Genomic DNA, 18,418 nt, shown 5'->3' with positions numbered 1-18,418 from the left:
CATATGTGGTAAGTAGCACCAGAATCCAACATCCACTCGGTGGAGTCGGCAACATCAACTGACGGAAGAGCTGGGCACGAATAGCCCGAAGAATCTGAATCTGAAACATCGCCACTAGCCTTGGCAATATTCACCTCTGAAGCTTGAATAGCTTTCCCTTTATTCTTCACAGCTTGCAATTTTGGGCATTCGGCTTTCCAATGTCCATCCTCTCTACAAAAAGCACACTGATTCCTACCAACTACAGGATGCCCCCCTCTAGACTGGAAATACAACAATATTTGTAAGCTAGGATAAGCAATGTAAACAATAAGATATATCATATATGATGAGATATATATGCAAGGATATATAAACTAACACAAGGGTAAACAATATAAACTAGATAGTGGATCATAAAAAGGATGAGTAATGCACAATTGGCGATATAAGAAAAAAGAATAAACGCCAAAGCACATTCAAACACACAATATGATCACGGAGTTCGGACCTTCCGTCCTACGTCTCCGCTCCCCACTCCCGGGGAGAAATCCACTATCACAACCGGGTTTTCTACGTTCACCCGAATAACGTTTACACCTCACAATTTCTCTCACGGAGTTCATTCCCCACGACCTACGTCTCCGCTCCTCACCTCGAGGAGATCTCCACTCACACTCTCACAATGTAGCTACACTCCACCCTCACAATACGGTTTTCTAGCTAACCGAAAACTCTACAACACTCACAATGTAACAACAAATGATTTGCTCTCTAATACAGGTGAGAACTCAATTAAGCACAACTCAAAGTTACAATCTCTCACCACCCAACTATACTATGTATGAAAGATACAATAAGCTCAAAGTGGGTGTGTGTAACAATGAGTGAAATCAAAATCAAACTAAACTCAAATATAAAATCTAGCTTAAGAACAATGATAATCAAACAAGTATATAAATGTAAAGCTAGAGTTTGAGTTTAGAAAACTTCTCTAGATCAAGATGGAGAGATGGAGATTTGAGGTCCAAACAATAAGATAATCTGCTCCACTTGTGAAAGCTAAAAACTGCTTTAAACCAAACCCTTAAACAAGCTTAAACTCTTTTTAAAACCCTTGTTAAAAACTTCTTGGCTTACATAAAAAGAGATCAGCAATTGGGTATTTATACCCACTCAAGATCTCAACAAAAACCCCAAACAAAATGAGAAAATAGTCCCCAGAAGACAGCTCAGAAAAATAGCCGTTAGTGTCTAACGGATCTATTGTCGGTCGACCGGAAATTTCGTCCGTCGACCGATGAGAGCAAAAACACGAAGAAAACAAACTGGACCATCGTCGGTCGACCGGTGCGGTCGACCGATGGAGCTTTCGGTCGACCGGACCGGTCGACCGACAGACTCTCTGTCGCCCAGTGAGCACGAGAACACAGATCCGGTCGACCGGTGCGGTCGACCGCATTCTGATACAAACAAAAACTGTTTTGCTGATTTTAAAACTCTGTTTAAAAATATCAAATAAATTCCAAAAAATATAAAACTTTGGGGAATGATTGTAGACATGATAATAAACATGCTACAATGACTGGTTATCAAAAAGGACTTACCAAATGAAAAATATCATCATTTTGCAAAATAGTCCAAAACACGAAAATATGAGATACTTGAATTTTGATGTTTTGACTTAAACCAACTTTTGAAACTTTGTAAAATATTTTTATAGACTTAGTAAAACATGTATAAACTGATATTGAAGTCTATAAACTAATAAGACAATATTTTTACAAAATTACATATTCTATGCAATAAGTACTAAAATACAATAGAGTATGTAATATCATAAAAACCAAAACACATGTATGTATATATAACTATATATATGCATAGAAACCAAAACTTGTGTATATATATATAACTATATATATATGAAGAAACTAATGAAATGTGTGTGTATATTATATTGAGCTTAGAGTATCTAACACACATAATATAACACTTAAACTAAAGTTACCCAAGCTTGATCTTGATCTTCATTGAGCTCAACTTGGTACACTTGCGGATGAAGCTTAAACTTGATCTTTAACTTGAATTGTATAGGCTTCAACCCGACATTCCGCCAACCTCCTTTGGATATCATCGTTGAAGCGCAATCCATCCAACCTCCAACTACGTTGTTTGTCTACAATACATAGGAATACACAAACACTAGACAAACAACATTAGTAGTAAATTGTTTGTAAATCATCATCAAAATAAGAAGGCCAACAAGGAACTCAATAACAACAATGCTTTATCCTCATCTTCAACAATGACACCTACGTTCGCCAAATCTGCAAGTAGCTTCGTGTAGTGGTTCATGTGATCACTAATGGATGTCCCCTTCTTCAATTGGAAGCGATAAAGCCTCCTCTTCAAATGCAAACGATTTTCGACGCTCTTTGTCAAATATTTGCCCTCTAGGACCTCCCAAATCTTCTTTGCCGAAGTTTCATTCATCACATCATATTTAAGGTCTTGGGTAAGGCAAGACCTAATCACACCACACGCCGTTCTATTCATTTTATTCCAAACCTTTTCATCCATGTTGTCCGGTTTCCCGTCCAACTCCAATGTATCTTCCAAATTTTGCGCATTTAGCGCATCCATGACTTCACATCTCCAAAGTCCAAAATTATTTGTGCCGTTGAACTTTTCCACATCTATTTCCATAGAATGTATATTCAAACTTTGGACGGTCCTCACACTAGAAGAACCCTCCCCATGTTTATCCTTTCCGGCCATAATCTCAAAGCACCCAATAAACAATTGCGGAACAAACAAGAAAATAGATCCAACTTGAAAAAGATAGAAACTTTACCACAAAGATCCCACCTTTATCACCAATCGAAGTTCTAGAAGAACTTCCCAACTAATCTACTCCTCCAAAAAAAGCCCAAGCGTTTCCCGGGGCTCTGACACCACTTGTTGTGCCTCGAGAATCCAAACCAATCGCCAAGAAAAGATAAACCAACACACCAAAACAATAGCACAAACAATCAAACACTAGTTTTACGTGGTTCGGCGAGATGCCTACGTCCACGGGGCAAGGAGGGGGGAGTTTTCACTATTAGAAATCAAGAGGAACAAACTAGGGTTACAATCACTCACCAAAAACCCACAACAACTCACTCTTGATTTCTCCAAATGCTCCTAGAATAGAAGCCCAAAGAAAACCCTCTCAAATAACTCAAAACTCCTACCTTTAAACCCTAGAAAACACCCATTGGGTATTTATACCAAAGCCAAATGAAACGGGTCTGAAAACAGAACCCAGACCCGAACCAGAGTCGCGGTCGACCGCAGCGCCATGTGTGGTCGACCGCGAAAAGTCCAGAGGCTCACCATCGGCTCTGGACAAATGCCGGTCGACCGCCGCTCCATGTCCGGTCGACCGCCCAACTTCCAGAGCCACAAATACATCTGCGTGCACATTGCGGTCGACCGCAGCTCCACCTCCGGTCGACCGCCAGACGCCCAAAAGCACACTACAACAAATTACACTTTTCCCGACGCTTATTCCCGATGCATGGTTAAATACGTCGCCAAAAAGTATGTTTTTCCCGACGATTTTAGTTAGCGTCGGCAAAACATATATTTTCCCCCACGTTTATAATTAGCGTCGCTAAAAGTGCATATTATTTGCGACGTTTTAACTTAGCGTCGGTAAAAGTGTATAGATTTCCCGACGTTTTTTTATTTTCGTCGGCAAAAGTATAGCTTTTAGCGACGCACAAATATTCATCGCAAAAAGTATACATTTGGCGACGCACGTTAGCGTCGGCAAAAGTGTAGCTTTTAGCGACGAACAGTTTTGCGTCACTAAAAATAACACTTTTGCCAACGTTATATTGCGTCGACAAAAGTGTTACTTTTAGCGACGCGTAAAACTTTTCGTCGCAAAAAAGTAACTTTTGCCGACGCTTTACTATTCAAGTGCATCGCCAAAAAAGCACCCTCGTTTTTTCATTTCCCCGCCTACTTTTAATTTCCTCCCCCTCTTTTTTTTTCTTTTTTTCCTCTCCGTCAAAAAAGCCCCCTCATTTTTTTTCATTTTCCTCACCACCAAAATCCCTCGCCACCCCCTCCTTTGCCTCCTCTCCACCGCCTTTGGCGGCACCGCCGCCGTCGAATCCCGAGACCAGAAGCTCAACCGGATCGCCGACGATCTCCTCGCCCTCACAAAGGCCGAGCGCGAAGACTACTCGACCCTCTTCACATCTCGACGTACTGAAACTAGGGCTCGAGCTTCATCCGAGGAATTACCCGATGTTTTGCTCACGATTTTTGCTTTAATCTTTGCTTCCCCCAACTTTTCGATCGGCTCGGTGGTAATTTTCTTAATTTTTCTTAATTTCCTTCAACTTTATTTGGAAATGAGTTTCTTTTTTTTGGTTGGGAATTGATTAAAATCTTGCTGAAGAATGGCTGGTGGATCGCAAGAAGATACCTCACGATTGGAGGAAGCGACTGAGTGCCGTGCGATCGAAGATCGCTCCTGCCTTCTCTTCGCTGCCCAAAGATATTGATCCCCTTCTCCAAACCCTAGATCCTGAAGGTATAACGAATTGCTTCTGTTGGCTTCACTTGATGTTTTGACTTAAACCCTAATTTTTACTCATATTGGTGCGTCTAGTTCATTCTTTGATGTGAACTTCATAGGAATTGGTAGTACGAGTGCATTTGGTTTCTCTGCAGTTTTGCTTCTAGAGCTTTTTTTAGACCAATTAACTTTTTAGAGAAAGAAAGAAGTGAAAGGAGTTTGGTAGTTTAGAAGATTTGATTTGGGAGTGTGCGGGAGATGGAGCGAGTCCATTGGATTAATAATTTTGGGGGCGTAATATGGGGACCAATTTGATGATGTAGTATATGAAAGAATAATAACAATTCTGCAATGGAATATATCAAATAGCGTATATGGTGTAACCTAGTCAATTTAATTGAGTGATTAAGAGGGATACTTGCGGGATACTACAGTATAGTATTGAAATGAAGTTTCCAATATGCTTAATCTAGTTGCATTTCATTAAAAAGTAGACATTTTTTTAGAAAAATTAACTGAATATAACTATGAAATATTTGTTAAAAAAAGATAGCTGAGTAATACTACAGTATAATAATGTTAATATGAAATATTTGATTTATAATTATGGATCATAAATATGTGACCTTATTGTTCAGTTCACTGTTTCATCTGTTTGGCTTAAAAGGCCAACGATGTTTTTGCCGATTGCAGCTATATTTCAATTGTAGGCCATGTAACCAAACTTGCGTAGAACAATTAATGCATGGTTGGTGTAATTTAAATTTAAGTATGACCATGGTTTCTTATTCTATGCTGATGAATTGAAGGCAGAACTTATCTTTAACAACAGCTCTGAGGCATATGTACAAGGACCTAAACCTGGATGCTAAGGTTCCATTCGAAACGGTAGCTTATGGAGCTAAACGAATTGACTGCATTTAGTTTTATAGGATTTAGAAAAGGAAGCAAGTGAACAGATAACTTTAGGTTCATATACTTTAGAATGAACCATGCTTCAACATTATGTTTGTAGTCACTAATACGATAATAAAATAGTTGGATGAGCTGTAAGTTTTGATTATGTTTGCAACACTACTGGTTGGATTGAAACAGTTGGAGTCATATGCACGCATATTAGATTAGTACAGTAGGCATCTTGTTTACAGTAAAGGTCCGAAGTCTGCTAAAGAACCAAGCAGTAATGTGGCTGTCGAAGAATCTGCAGAACCCAGAGTGTAATATCCTTGATCTATTTAACAAATTTAGACCTTTTTCTTGTAAATTATCATACAATCTATTAAATGACACCGTCTTTTACACAGGGTGGTTCTAATGGACATCGGAAGTCCGACAATAACAGTAGAAGGATGTCACTAAAAGATGCTCTTATGTCAGACGAGGTAATTATGAAGTATATTTTAGGCACTCATCTACACAACAGAAGTTTAATTGCTGATGCATGCATCATATTTTTGGGTTATTTAAAGTAGTGCAGCATGCACTAATTCTCCATGGATCTTCCTCCATTTCTCTTCATTGTGCTTCTTTTTGGCCATTTCTTCTTATCCCCCACCTAGCAAAATCAAGCCCTCACAATAACTTCACGGACATCGAAGCTCTATTGGCCTTCTCTCTTCAAACTGGACTACTAACACCTCCTTCTGCAATTGTGTTGGAGTCACCTGCAGGCTGCAGCCAAATTAAGGCACGAGAGAGTTACTGCCCTTTACTTTTACAATATCACTCTCCAAGGAACAATTTCACCTGTAGTTGCAATTTCTTTCCATTGCAACTACACAACAGAAGTTTAATTGCTTGCTTTTGTCCGAGTTTTAGGCTTTTCTCATTGTTGTTCATGTTACTGTCATAAACATGAACCTCACGGGTCATGACAAGGGAGGGCATGCCTATTCATGTATTGAGTAGGAAGAAATATACTTATTGCATGTGGCACCTTGGATTGTGTTTTCCCTTTCCCCCCCTTAGGCGGGTCCTCAAAATGCATTGTGTGTGTGCATATCAACAGAGCAATTCCTACTCTGTTAAATTTCATTCTGAACATCGTAGATGTGGTTTTCATATTTCTAATGTTTATTCATCCTTTTTTTAATTTTATCTTTAGGCCATTCTGTACCTTCTTTTGTTATCTATGTGTGTTTGGGGTAAATTACTGAAAATCCCCCTAACGTTTAAAAATATCAATTTACCCTCCTTTCTTTTAGTATCAACAACATTAACTTGGATAAGGAAGCCTATTCAAGACATGCAAGACAGTAAGAGTTCCTTATTTAAACTTGGCTGGGAAACCTATTAATAGGATGATTTATATGTACAATTTTGTACCTGCAACTCTTTTTGCTTGAGATTCTGTGAGAGTTGCCGCAAAGCCAGAGAATCCATGTCTATAGCTGATGCACTTAAGAGCACCCTCCTTGCTGTATAACAAAAAATAATTATTATTATAGTACATTTCCTAGAAAATATATAGTAGTATTTGTTTGAGCTATATATATGTAGCTGATAATCTGACGTTGCATTTTCTCTAACAGGAAATAATCAAAGCACTGATGGAAAGGCTACCACACATGAAAGAGCTTATGGATATGTACTGTGGCCCTGATAGAGTGACTGCAAAGCAACAAATGCAGGAGTTGGACAGAGTCGCAAAAACTCTACCAGAGAATATACCTTCATATGTGAAGAGGTTCACTGATCGTGCCGTTTTTTCACTTCAAGTTTTCTTTTTTCAACTTAGTTTAGTTTCTTGTAAATCTTATAATGTGTCATTCTCTGAAATGGAAAACACTGAATATGGCAAACTGGAATATTTAAACAGGTCATTGAGTGTTGATTTGGAAATAAAAATGAATGTAATTATTTTGCAATGGGAGCAAATTCTTTTACCATAATATGCAACTTGTTTGGAGTATAATTTGATGTTTGGTTTCTTTGTTGATGTGAATGGGAGCAAATTTTTTATGGATGTTCAAGTTCACTGTAGGCTTGTAGTTGACAGAAAAGATATTACTTTTGGCGATGCAAATTAGTGTTGACAAAATTATACTTTTTACCGACGTATAATCTTGCTAAAAATTATATTTTTGCCGATGCTATCTTGTGTCGGCAAAAGTATAGCTTTTAGCGATGCTATCTTGCGTCGCCAAAAGTATAGCTTTTAGCGACGCTTCACTCTGCGTCGCTAAAAGCTGCACTTTTGCCGACGCTAACTTGCGTCGCCAAAAGTATAGTTTTTAGCGACGAATAGTTTTACGTCGCTAAAAGCTATACTTTTGCCAATGAATAGCTTTTGCCGACTCTGCATGCGTCGCCAAAAGTACACTTTTGCCAACGCAAAATATTATGCGTCGCTAAAAGATATACTTTTCCCGACGCATGACGCGTCGCCAAAAGTGTACTTTTGGCGACGTAGTGTATTTGCGTCGCCAAATATTTTCCTTGACGCACTTTTGGCGACGCGTTAGCGACACTGCATTTTGCGTCAGGAAAGATTTTTCCCGACGTTTTTTAAACTTTTCCCAACGTTTTTGTTTCGTCGGCAATGTTGTATTTTGTTGTAGTGGCACTCTTCGACTTTTTCCAGTGATTAACTCCATACACTCACCGAATCTACAATTCTCCACCTCGAATCTACAGCAACATCCCTCCAGAACACAATATTTGGCCAAGAAAAACCAAATGGAGCTAATGCGTGAGCGGTGATATTTCCATCTCGACTAACATAAGAAAAGAGACTATTGAAACGAGGAGGCCAAACTTCAAATTTCTTCGACCATGTGATCATTCGGCACTAAACGTACATATTATTATATTTAGGCTAAAAACAACTCACATGTGTAGCCATTAAAGAAACTTTGATATTTGGCCTGATGTCGTTTTATGCAAACATTGGCTTGCTCTCCTCCTTCGTCACCTTTATGCGCTTGCGCCATTTTCGTTTACACAAATAGACCCATACATAATGAATCATCTCAAAGGCAAAGAGCCCAAATTCATAGGAACATGCTTATCATAAAAATGATTAAATACCGTATCTAATACAGAATTCAATTGCCATATGAGGCAACGGCTAGTTGATAACCCACCGAAGCCGACCTAAAGTTTGACAAATGAGAGGGGGATTACGTGAGCCCTTTTTGGCTGAATCTGATCATGAGCATGGTGCATGTTTGGCCTCTTAGCCTGAATTTGGATCTTCCACTTCTCACTTTGACAATAAAACCAATACTTTTCCAAATCCAGGGTCTCAATCCTATTCAACTCTAGTGGTTTGAATGATGAATCCAAATTAATGTTGTGTTTGTCAATTCCAAAGAACTAAATCTAGTGAATACAATTATATTTAAAAGAGACTAGTTTTTAGCTTGTCAAAACTAGGGCGACTTTGAACTTTTTTTTGACCAACCGCTACACGTACGTATATACTCTAGCCTAGTTAAGCGAAAACTAATTCAAATCTGACCTTTTTTTTTTTGGGAATAACAGATCAAGTCACGACGGTATTCAAAAGGATAATCGTGTACGTATACATAGTATTTGGTCATAATCAACTCTCCTTGATCTCATTAAAAATAGCTTAATTAATTTGGTCCACTTTTCTTCCCTTGCTATCCACAAATTAAGTCGTAACAAACGCTTAAACAAAAACAAAAAACGACTTAAACAAGAGCTAGCAGTTCTATCAACTTCCAACCCTGAGATTCCCCAGTGGACTTCCTCTAAACTTTCCTACCGAAAGTATTTCCACATTTACTTTATTCTGGGCACTAGCTTAGCTCGTGGATTTACCGCAGTTTTTTCAATAACGGTCTTTGTTAATTCTATATTAAACCCTCGAACAACCTTCACATTTCTTAAATTAGACCGAAAATATTCATATTCCTCCGAAATGGGCTCAGATTTGAGGGTTTATTTAGAAGGACAAATTTTGAAAACCGTCCTATTTACAAAAAAAAAAATTTGTTAAAACCGATCTATTCTAAAAAAAATTGTCAAAACGGACCTAGTTTCAGCCGCCGGGCTGAAACTGGGTCGGTTTTGTGAAAAATAAGTCTGAAACTTCACGGGACTTGAGTCCCGTAAAGTTTAAACAGCCTATAATGATATTAATTTGGGTGACAAATCTTTCACGGGACTTAAATGAGCCATTTGGAAGTCTCATGAGTAAAAAACTTTACGGGACTTGAAGTATCGTGAAGTTACGCAACTTAATTAAATAGCTGCTAAACTTCACGGGACTTCAAGTCCCGTGAAGTTTTAGATTTTTATTTGTTAAAACCAACCTAGTTTCAGCTAGGCGGCTGAAACTAGGTTGGTTTTCACAACTTTTTTTAGAATAGGTCGGTTTTGACAATTTTTTTTGTAAATAAGATGGTTTTCAAAAAATATCCTATTTAAAACAACTCAATGGCGTTAGGGTTCTTATTTAAGGCAACTTAATGAGTTTGGATTAATTATTAAGGGCCTGATTTAGAAATATAAAGATTTGAGGGTCTAATATAACAACCAAAAAAAATAAAAAAAATCTTAAATAACTCCCCAGGAGCTCATCCCTCCGCTGACTACCTTTACCTCTCCATTTGACTTCCCCACTTCCATGGGCTTTTGCAATTCATATATTCCTCCCTCCACCATCAAACAAGCCTTAAACATGTTTGATTCCTCTCTCCCAACCTCCAACACCAACAAATACCAACAATATTAACAAGCAAATAGAGCCTAAATTAAACTTAGAGGAGGAAGTCATGAAGATTGATGCATTTGATGAAGTTGTGATAATGAAGAGGTCAGTGAAGGAGATTAATTTTGGGGGTTTGGAGGAGAAGAAGAAGGCTGCGATGGAGATCAAGAGATTGGCGAAGGGTGACGATAAGACGAGGAGGGCGCTGGCCGAGCTCGGGGTGATACCGCCATTGGTGGCGATGGCGGTCGAGTCGGAGGTTGATGCTTGTAAGATGTTGGCTGTTGAGGCCTTGGTTGAGTTGGCTAATGGTTCTTTCAGGTGTATTTTCTTATTCTGAAGATTTCCCCCCCTAAATGGAACTTAAATAAGGATATATAACATCTTATACACATTATTCTCACCAAAAAAAGAACATCTTATACACATTAATATTTGGATATGACCTCTTTCATTCGATGTTGATTTTGGATTATTTTTCTTCTTAGTTTTATGGTGATAGAGAGAGCAGTTTATAGAAATCATAATGTCCATTTCTCATCTAAGAAGGTTATTGTTCTTTCTAAAATAATCGGCATCATGTTTTCTGTTAATTATAATCATTATCACCTTTTATCCACGATATAAACCATAATGGTTTAATAAACAATAAACGATTTTGACTAAAGATCGAATTAAGTTTTTCGTTGCAGTACTGGAGAAGATTTCAACATGACTTGTATGTGATTTCTTTGCTTTAGCTGTAAATATTAAAAGAAGGGAAAATGTTATTCACAAGTAATTTTAGGTTGCATTGAAACTTGCTTCTGATTGGAATTGTTGGTATATAATAGTCATAATCTGATGCATAATGAAAATAGTACCAGAAGAAAGTTTTGGATGTTTATAATTAAGTTGAATATATTTATTTTAAGGAATGGAGATTCCAAATTCCTCTTATTCTCACTTGCCAATATATATGTTTAGTTATCTTGTGAGCTGAGAAGGGCTTATATCTTAAATAACCAGAAAACAAAAGTTAAAAGTTAGAGCCAACAGATCTCACATCTGAGATCTTTGAAGGCATGCAGATGACATTGCTTATATTTTAGCCCTTGGATAATTGAATTTGGTGGAATAAGGCCAAACTCGATCTGTCAGTTTATTAGGTATACCAATTGATGCCAAGAACATGCAATACATTTGACACACAATTGTCAAACTCATACGAGCCTTTGTCTTGCAAGTTGCGACTTTCTTTTACCCAAGCCTTGACTAAGCTTGTTAATTAGGTTCCTTTCCACTCTGGGAAAATTTTCAGTCTCTGTGTCCTTTAAACACCCATTTTGTCCAAATTAGATATTTTGCTCAGAGATATTTCTCTCTTCAGAGATCATATTAGTTTTAGAGTTGTGCACTTGTCCAACGTTTTAGAGTTGTGCCGGTATTTTTCCATGAGAAGACCTTTTGTGTGTGTGGTAGGGTTTTATGAGTAGGGCGGTTCGGGTCGGTTTGAAAACTTTTCAATCCGAACCGACCGAATATAATGTAATACTACCCATTCTGATCTCAAACTCTACCCGACCCGTCCTCAAAGAGTCAAAGATTCAAACCATAAACTCATTTTTTGAATCATTATGGGTTGAAAACAATATCATTATATCAGTGTTTAATGTTTCATAATCTCCTACTTTGTTGATATCTTTTTTTTAAACATAGTTTGTTGTTTGATAAGAAGTTTGATGAAGTTAGAACCGAACAAACCGAACCGAATCGCACCGAACCGACTTGTAACAGTTCGGTTCGGTTTTGAATTATAGGCGGTTCGGTTCGGTTGTTCAAATTTTGGTAAAAAAACGAACCGAACCGACCGTTGCACACCCCTAAAGACAGCAAGTTTTTTTTTCTTCCAGAATACAACTAAACTATTGGTCAATGTAGCATGTTTTATAGCAATTAACTCTTGTTATATTTTCCTAATCCACACATCACTCATTTTCAGGAACAAGAAGCTGATAGTGGAAGCAGGACTCCTAAAAAAATTGCCTCGACTAATTCACACCCAGTCCCTCATATCCAATCATCAATTCACTCACCTCCTATTCTCAATCTCTTCCCTAGCAAAAACTCCATTTCCTCTCTCATCATTCCACATCCTCCCTTTCCTCCTCAAAATCCTAGACTCAAAAGAAAACGATGACGAAACAAAGCTAACATGCCTCTCAACTCTACATAACCTATCAGCAAAGCTAGAAAACGTCAAGCACATCGCCACACCCAACACGGTACAAGCTCTCTTAACCTCGTCATCGAACAAAGCAGTATCAGAGCAAGCGTTAGCAACACTTAGTAATTTAATAGCCACCACAATTGGCAAAAAGGCAATTGGAGATGATCCCTTGGTCCCTAAAATCTTCATCGATGTATTGACATGGGATGATAAGCCAAAATGCCAAGAACTCTCAGTGTATTTGCTTATGACCATTGCGCATAAATGCATAATGGAAAGACAAAAGATGATAAGCCTAGGGATCGTGCCCGTGCTTCTTGAATTAGCTTTGTTAGGGAGCTCGCTAGCGCGAAAAAGAGCGCTTAAGTTGTTGGAGTGGCTCAAGCATGAGGAAGATAAGAGAATTGGAGTGCATTCAGGACCTCAAGCGCGAAGGCTTGAGATATTGAGCGGTTGTGTTGATGAAGGGGAAATAGAAGAGAACAAAAGAAATGTGAAGAAATTAGTGAAGCAAAGTCTCGATAAAAATATGGAATTGATTATGAGGAGAGCTAAGGGGGCTGAGGGTTGCTCCGGTGTTAAGGTTTTGGTGGCAACGTCTAGCTCGAAGAGCTTGCCTTATTGATTTTTTTTTCGTTTGTTTGTTTGTTTTTTTTTCTGTATATAATTGATGGGAATTGGGGTGAATTCAATGTATTAAAGCAAATCTTTGTAATGGTTTTAAGAGAGTATCTACCTGGAAAATGAGTTATTGCAAGTAAAGATCAAAATTAGTTGATTAGCGAACCTTTGTGAGTGAGGATTCAACGCGTGATATGAGATTCTTTACTTTAACCCTAAATTGCAAAGTAACACTAAAAAATATACCTACATTAGTTTCTCTAGTTCTTTTCTTCGATGCTTTTTTTTTCCCCTGAAAATTTCCTTATCCATACTATAGGAAAACAATTGTTTCTCCACAATTTCTGTGGAAGTTGAACCGGTCCACAAAATTCATGTTTCATTTTAGGAATATGCAGGCATATTGCAGGATATTAACAAAAAATTATAAGATAATTCGTATGTTGGAAGCTTTGTTCATGAAAAGGCAATTTTGCCTTTGTAAATAGTCTCACATTGGAAAATAAGATGAATAGTAAAGGATATATAATGGTTCTTTCCTTATTGGGCTTTGAATAGTGTTTTGGGTTTTGTGGGCTTTGCATTTCTACCACACACGCGCGCGCACGCCACACCCTGCACCGCACACGCACACCTTTTTGCTTCTCAAGCTTTTATTTTTGCACGTTTTACACGTTCTGTAACGGCTGCATGCGGGTAACAGAAGCAAAACTTGTGCGTAAACTTGTGCGCAACGGTCCCTTGGATTCAGCGGGGGTTACACCTCTCATCACCTATAAAAGCAGACTTGGAGCTCATTAAGAGGTACACCAACGAAGAGAAAAAACATCTTCTAAGCTCTCTTCTTTATCTACTCTCATACCTCCAAGAAATTTCGGCTACATATTTATATTTCTATTTGCTGGGTAACCGTTTTCATCTGAGCATAAGCTCTGTGACTCACGCCCGAGTGCAGAGGCCGGCTGATTTCGGGGGTTTTTACCGCTAGGGGAGAGGGAGAGGGGACAAATTGCGCCAGGACGATAGGCGGGTCCTTAATCTTCTAGGGCAGTGATATCACGACTGCTCCCGATCAGGCCTGAATTTTCTAACTCTTTAATTTATTTTTTATATTATTATATTCCTGTTTTGACAGCAATCTAGAAGATTAACTAAAAATTCTTGTTGTTAAGTTAATTAGTTAAAAAAAATAAAAAAATACTGTTCATCGGGATTACTGTTTACCCGAATCTTCATTATAATTACTTGTTGTATTAGTTAATTGTTTTAATTTGTTGCATCTAAATTAGTTTAAAAAAATTATTTCTTTGCTGCTTCTGTACTCAATTTTTGCATCTGTCATATATATAAAAAAAACAAAAACAAAAACAAAAAACAAAAAATCTTTAAGTGAACCGGTTCAAGTTTTCTTGGATTAGTTGGTGTCTAAGGAAAGGTTTAAGGGTTGCGTAAAGCGCTCTGCAAGAAACGAGGTACTTAATAGATCTTTGATCAACCTCTAGTACTATCCTTACCTGGCCAAACTACCCGAGTAAAACTTTTATCTTTTCACTTTCAGAGTTTTTGATTTAAAGCAGGTTTAATTAAGTTTCTGGTCTAATAATATTGACAAAATCCTTTTTTATATCAGATTACATCTACCTAGACTAGTAAACTTGAATTGGACTCATGGCAATTCCTGATCATTCAAAAAGTGTCAAACCTGAGAAGTTCACCGGTGTTAACTATAAACGGTGGGCTAATCAGATGAAATACTGGCTCACTACCTCAGGTCTTTTATCTGCTATTGACACTTCTGAGTCATCTACTAGTGGTTCTCAACCTTTTACTCCTGATCCTGCTCAACCTGCTCCTTCCACTTCTGGTTCTGGTGCTAGCTCCTTTTCTAGCTCTATGAAACCAGAAGAAATCAACTATCATTGTTGTCATAGGATCCTTAGTGCACTTGCGGACAACCTTTATGACATATATTATGAGTTCAAAAGTGCAAAAGACCTATGGAATGCTCTTGAAGCAGAATATGGCTATGATGATGCCAGAATTCTACGTTTCACCTCCTCCTCATTCAATAAGTTCATGATGGTTGATGACAAGCCCATTAATAAACAAATTCATGAATTTCTAGATTTCCTCCGTCATCTCCAATCAAAAGGAAACACTTTTACTGACGATTATAAAGTTTCCTGTTTGATTGATAAACTTCATCCCTCATAGTCTAGATTTGCTGGAGATCTCCGACACAAGCAAGGAGATCTAATCTTAACTGAAGCCCTCAAGGCTATTCGTATTGAAGATCAGCATAGGCAAAATTCCAATACCAAGAATGGAACAAAAGCTAAAGTAAACTTGGTAGAGGATAAGCCTAAATCTAAGAATTTCAAACCCAAAGGGAAGAAATTCAAGAAAAATCAACAATCTTTCAACAAATCTTTCAACAAATTCTCCTTCAATTCTCCCAGCCATAAGTCTGATGAGAAGTTCTGCTTTGTCTGTGGTAGAACCAACCACATGGCTCACAACTGTTTCTTTCGGAAGAAGGAACCGGCCAAACCTGCCCCTAAAGGAAATGGATCCAACAAAGTTAATATGATTGAAATGAATCCAACCTCCTTCAGGTTAGCCTCTTCATCTCATCTTGTAAATTCTCTAACTTCTTCCACTGATTGGTATTTGGATTCCGGAGCAAATATCCACGTCTGTAATGACCGCTCTTGGTTTTCAAATTATCAGGAATCACGTGGAGGAAGCATAAGCTTAGCAGATGACTCCACTAAATCAATAATAGGAAGTGGACGTATAGAGCTCACCATGACTTCTGGGAAAGTTCTTCATTTGCAAGGCGTTTATCATGTTCCTTCTCTCCGTCGCAATCTGATTAGTGAATCTCTTCTTCTTAGAGCTGGTTATAAGATTGTAAAAGAATCCAATAAATTTGTGATTACAAAGAGTAATGTTTTCATAGGAAAATGTTTTATCTGTAATGGCCTTTTCAAACTCAATGTAATCAATTCCAGTTCTAATAAAATTTCTGAGTCTTCTGTTATTCAAATTGTTGAGTCTTGTGATGTTTGGCATGGACGACTTGGACATGTCAATTTCCAAACCTTGCAGAGAATGAGTAAATTAAACCTCATTCCTAAATCTTCTCATGATCCCTCATCTAAATGTGAAATCTGTGTTCAAGGGAAACACACTAAAAAACCCTTCAAGTCTATAACTAGAAACTCTGAACCCCTCGAATTAATTCATAGTGATGTGTGTGACTCTAACCGAGTTCTCACCCGAGGGGGTAGGAGATATTTTGTGACTTTTATAGACGATCACTCCAGATATTGTTACACCTATCTTCTCAAAACTAAAGATGAAGTCTTAGATAGGTTTAAGGTGTTCAAAGCTGAATCTGAGAACCAACTTGACAGGAAGATCAAGATTCTAAGATCTGATCGTGGGGGGGAGTATACCTCAAATCATATGACTGAATATTGCCAAGAACACGGTATTATTCATGAGGTTACTGCTCCCTATACACCACAGTCTAACGGGGTAGCTGAACGAAAGAATAGAACCCTAATGGACATGGTGAACTGTATGTTACTCAGTTCAGGAGCACCTGAAAATCTCTGGGGTGAAGCTCTTCTTTCTGCTTGCTTCATTCTCAATAGGATTCCCCAGAAATATTCCGATACAACTCCTTATGAATATTGGAAGGGGAGATCTCCTAATCTAAATTTCTTCCGGGTTTGGGGTTGCTTGGCTAAAGTAGCTATTCCCGAACCTAAGAAGAGAAAAATTGGTTCTAAGACTGTAGATGCTGCTTTTATTGGATATGCACTTGATAGCAATGTTAACAGATTTTTAGTCATCAAATCTGAAATCAGTGACATATCCAACAATACCATCATTGAAGCAAGAGATGCAGTCTACTTTGAAAACATCTTTCCTTTCAAATCTAAAATCTCAGAAAATCCCAGATCATCCATTCCTTCTGATCTTCCATCTTCCAGTTCTTTTCAACCTCTTGATATTGAACCTCGAAGAAGCAAAAGAGGTAGAATCGAAAAGAATTTTGGAGAAGACTTCCTTACCTTTCTTGTTGAAGGTGATCCAAGCTCATTCCAAGAAGCAATGGATTCACCTGAATCTCCTTTCTGGAAAGAAGCCATTGATAATGAAATTAAATCTATCATGGAAAACCATACTTGGATACTCACCGACTTACCTCCAGGTTGTAAACCTATTGGTTGTAAGTGGATATTCAAGAAGAAACTCAGAGCTGATGGTTCCATAGATAAATTTAAAGCTAGATTAGTAGCTAAAGGCTTTACTCAACAAAAGGGCATTGATTATTTTGATACATATTCTCCTGTAGCCCGAATATCAACTATCCGAGTATTACTAGCCTTTGCTGCTATCCATAAGCTTATCATACATCAGATGGATGTCAAGACTGCTTTCCTGAATGGTGATTTAGATGAAGAAATCTATATGCACCAACCTGAAGGCCTCATTGCCAAGGGTCAGGAAAACAAAGTCTGTAAGCTTGTTAAATCTTTGTATGGTCTTAAACAAGCTCCTAAACAATGGCACCAGAAATTTGACAACGTCATTGCACAATATGGCTTCACTGTGAATGAATACGATAAATGTGTCTATTCTAAAGTGATAAACAATGACTATGTCATTCTCTGTCTCTATGTTGATGATATCCTTATCTTTGGAGTCAAGCTTATTGAAGATCAAGATCGGCTTGGGTAATCTAGTTTAGGTTTTATATTATGTGTGTTAGATACTCTAAGCTCAATATCATATACACACACGTATTTGGTTTCTAAGCTCAAATATTGTATTCTCAGTTTATAGACTTAACAATCATCATATACATATTTTATCAAGTCTATATAATCATTGTGCAAAGTTTCAAAACATTGTTTATGTCAAAACATCAAACTTCATGTATATCACTTTTTTCATGTTTTGAACACTTTTGCAAAATAATGAGATTTCACAATTGGGAAATGCAAATTGGAAAATTCTTTTTGTAACATGTTCAAAATATCATTTTCAAACATTTCTCAAAGTTTCATCAAGTTTGGAATTGATTTGTTATGTTTAAAGGAATTTACAAATTCACGTTTTCGTTCGTGCACATGTTCGTGCATGTTTTACAAAACTGATGAGTTTTTATAAATGGGAAGTGATATTCAAGAAATTCTAAATGGGAAGTGATATTCAAGAAATTCTTTCTTTGACATCTTTATCTACATGTTTAGAAACTTCTCTCAGTATGTCAGCAGTTTTTCAGAAACTGTAAATCTGTGTTCAAATATTTATTTCTCTCAATTGGGAAATT

At 37.6% G+C, this 18,418-nt stretch overlaps 3 protein-coding genes across 3 annotated transcripts in view; all 3 read left to right on the top strand.

Annotated features, from left to right (window-relative positions):
* Positions 5,233-7,449, top strand: LOC109842441. The gene is made up of 4 exons (XM_020411321.1): positions 5,233-5,264; positions 5,368-5,446; positions 5,863-5,940; positions 7,090-7,449. The coding sequence occupies exons 1-4, from the start codon at positions 5,233-5,235 to the stop codon at positions 7,447-7,449; spliced, it is 549 nt and encodes a 182-aa protein (XP_020266910.1).
* LOC109843453 lies at positions 10,199-13,120 on the top strand. The gene is made up of 2 exons (XM_020412387.1): positions 10,199-10,559; positions 12,220-13,120. The coding sequence occupies exons 1-2, from the start codon at positions 10,303-10,305 to the stop codon at positions 13,070-13,072; spliced, it is 1,110 nt and encodes a 369-aa protein (XP_020267976.1). The 5' UTR covers positions 10,199-10,302; the 3' UTR covers positions 13,073-13,120.
* LOC109842440 (reticulon-4-interacting protein 1 homolog, mitochondrial-like) overlaps positions 13,759-18,418 on the top strand; it is a 9,289-nt gene continuing 4,629 nt past the window's right edge. The window contains exon 1 of the mRNA XM_020411320.1: positions 13,759-13,764. Within this exon, the coding sequence (XP_020266909.1) occupies positions 13,759-13,764 (6 nt within the window). The remainder of the gene's footprint in view (positions 13,765-18,418) is intronic.

Source organism: Asparagus officinalis, chromosome 5 (genome assembly GCF_001876935.1).
Source record: "Asparagus officinalis chromosome 5, Aspof.V1, whole genome shotgun sequence".
NCBI lineage: Eukaryota > Viridiplantae > Streptophyta > Magnoliopsida > Asparagales > Asparagaceae > Asparagus > Asparagus officinalis.
The sequence above is the reverse complement of the archived record's forward strand: the minus strand, read 5'-3'. Positions and strand labels throughout refer to the sequence as shown.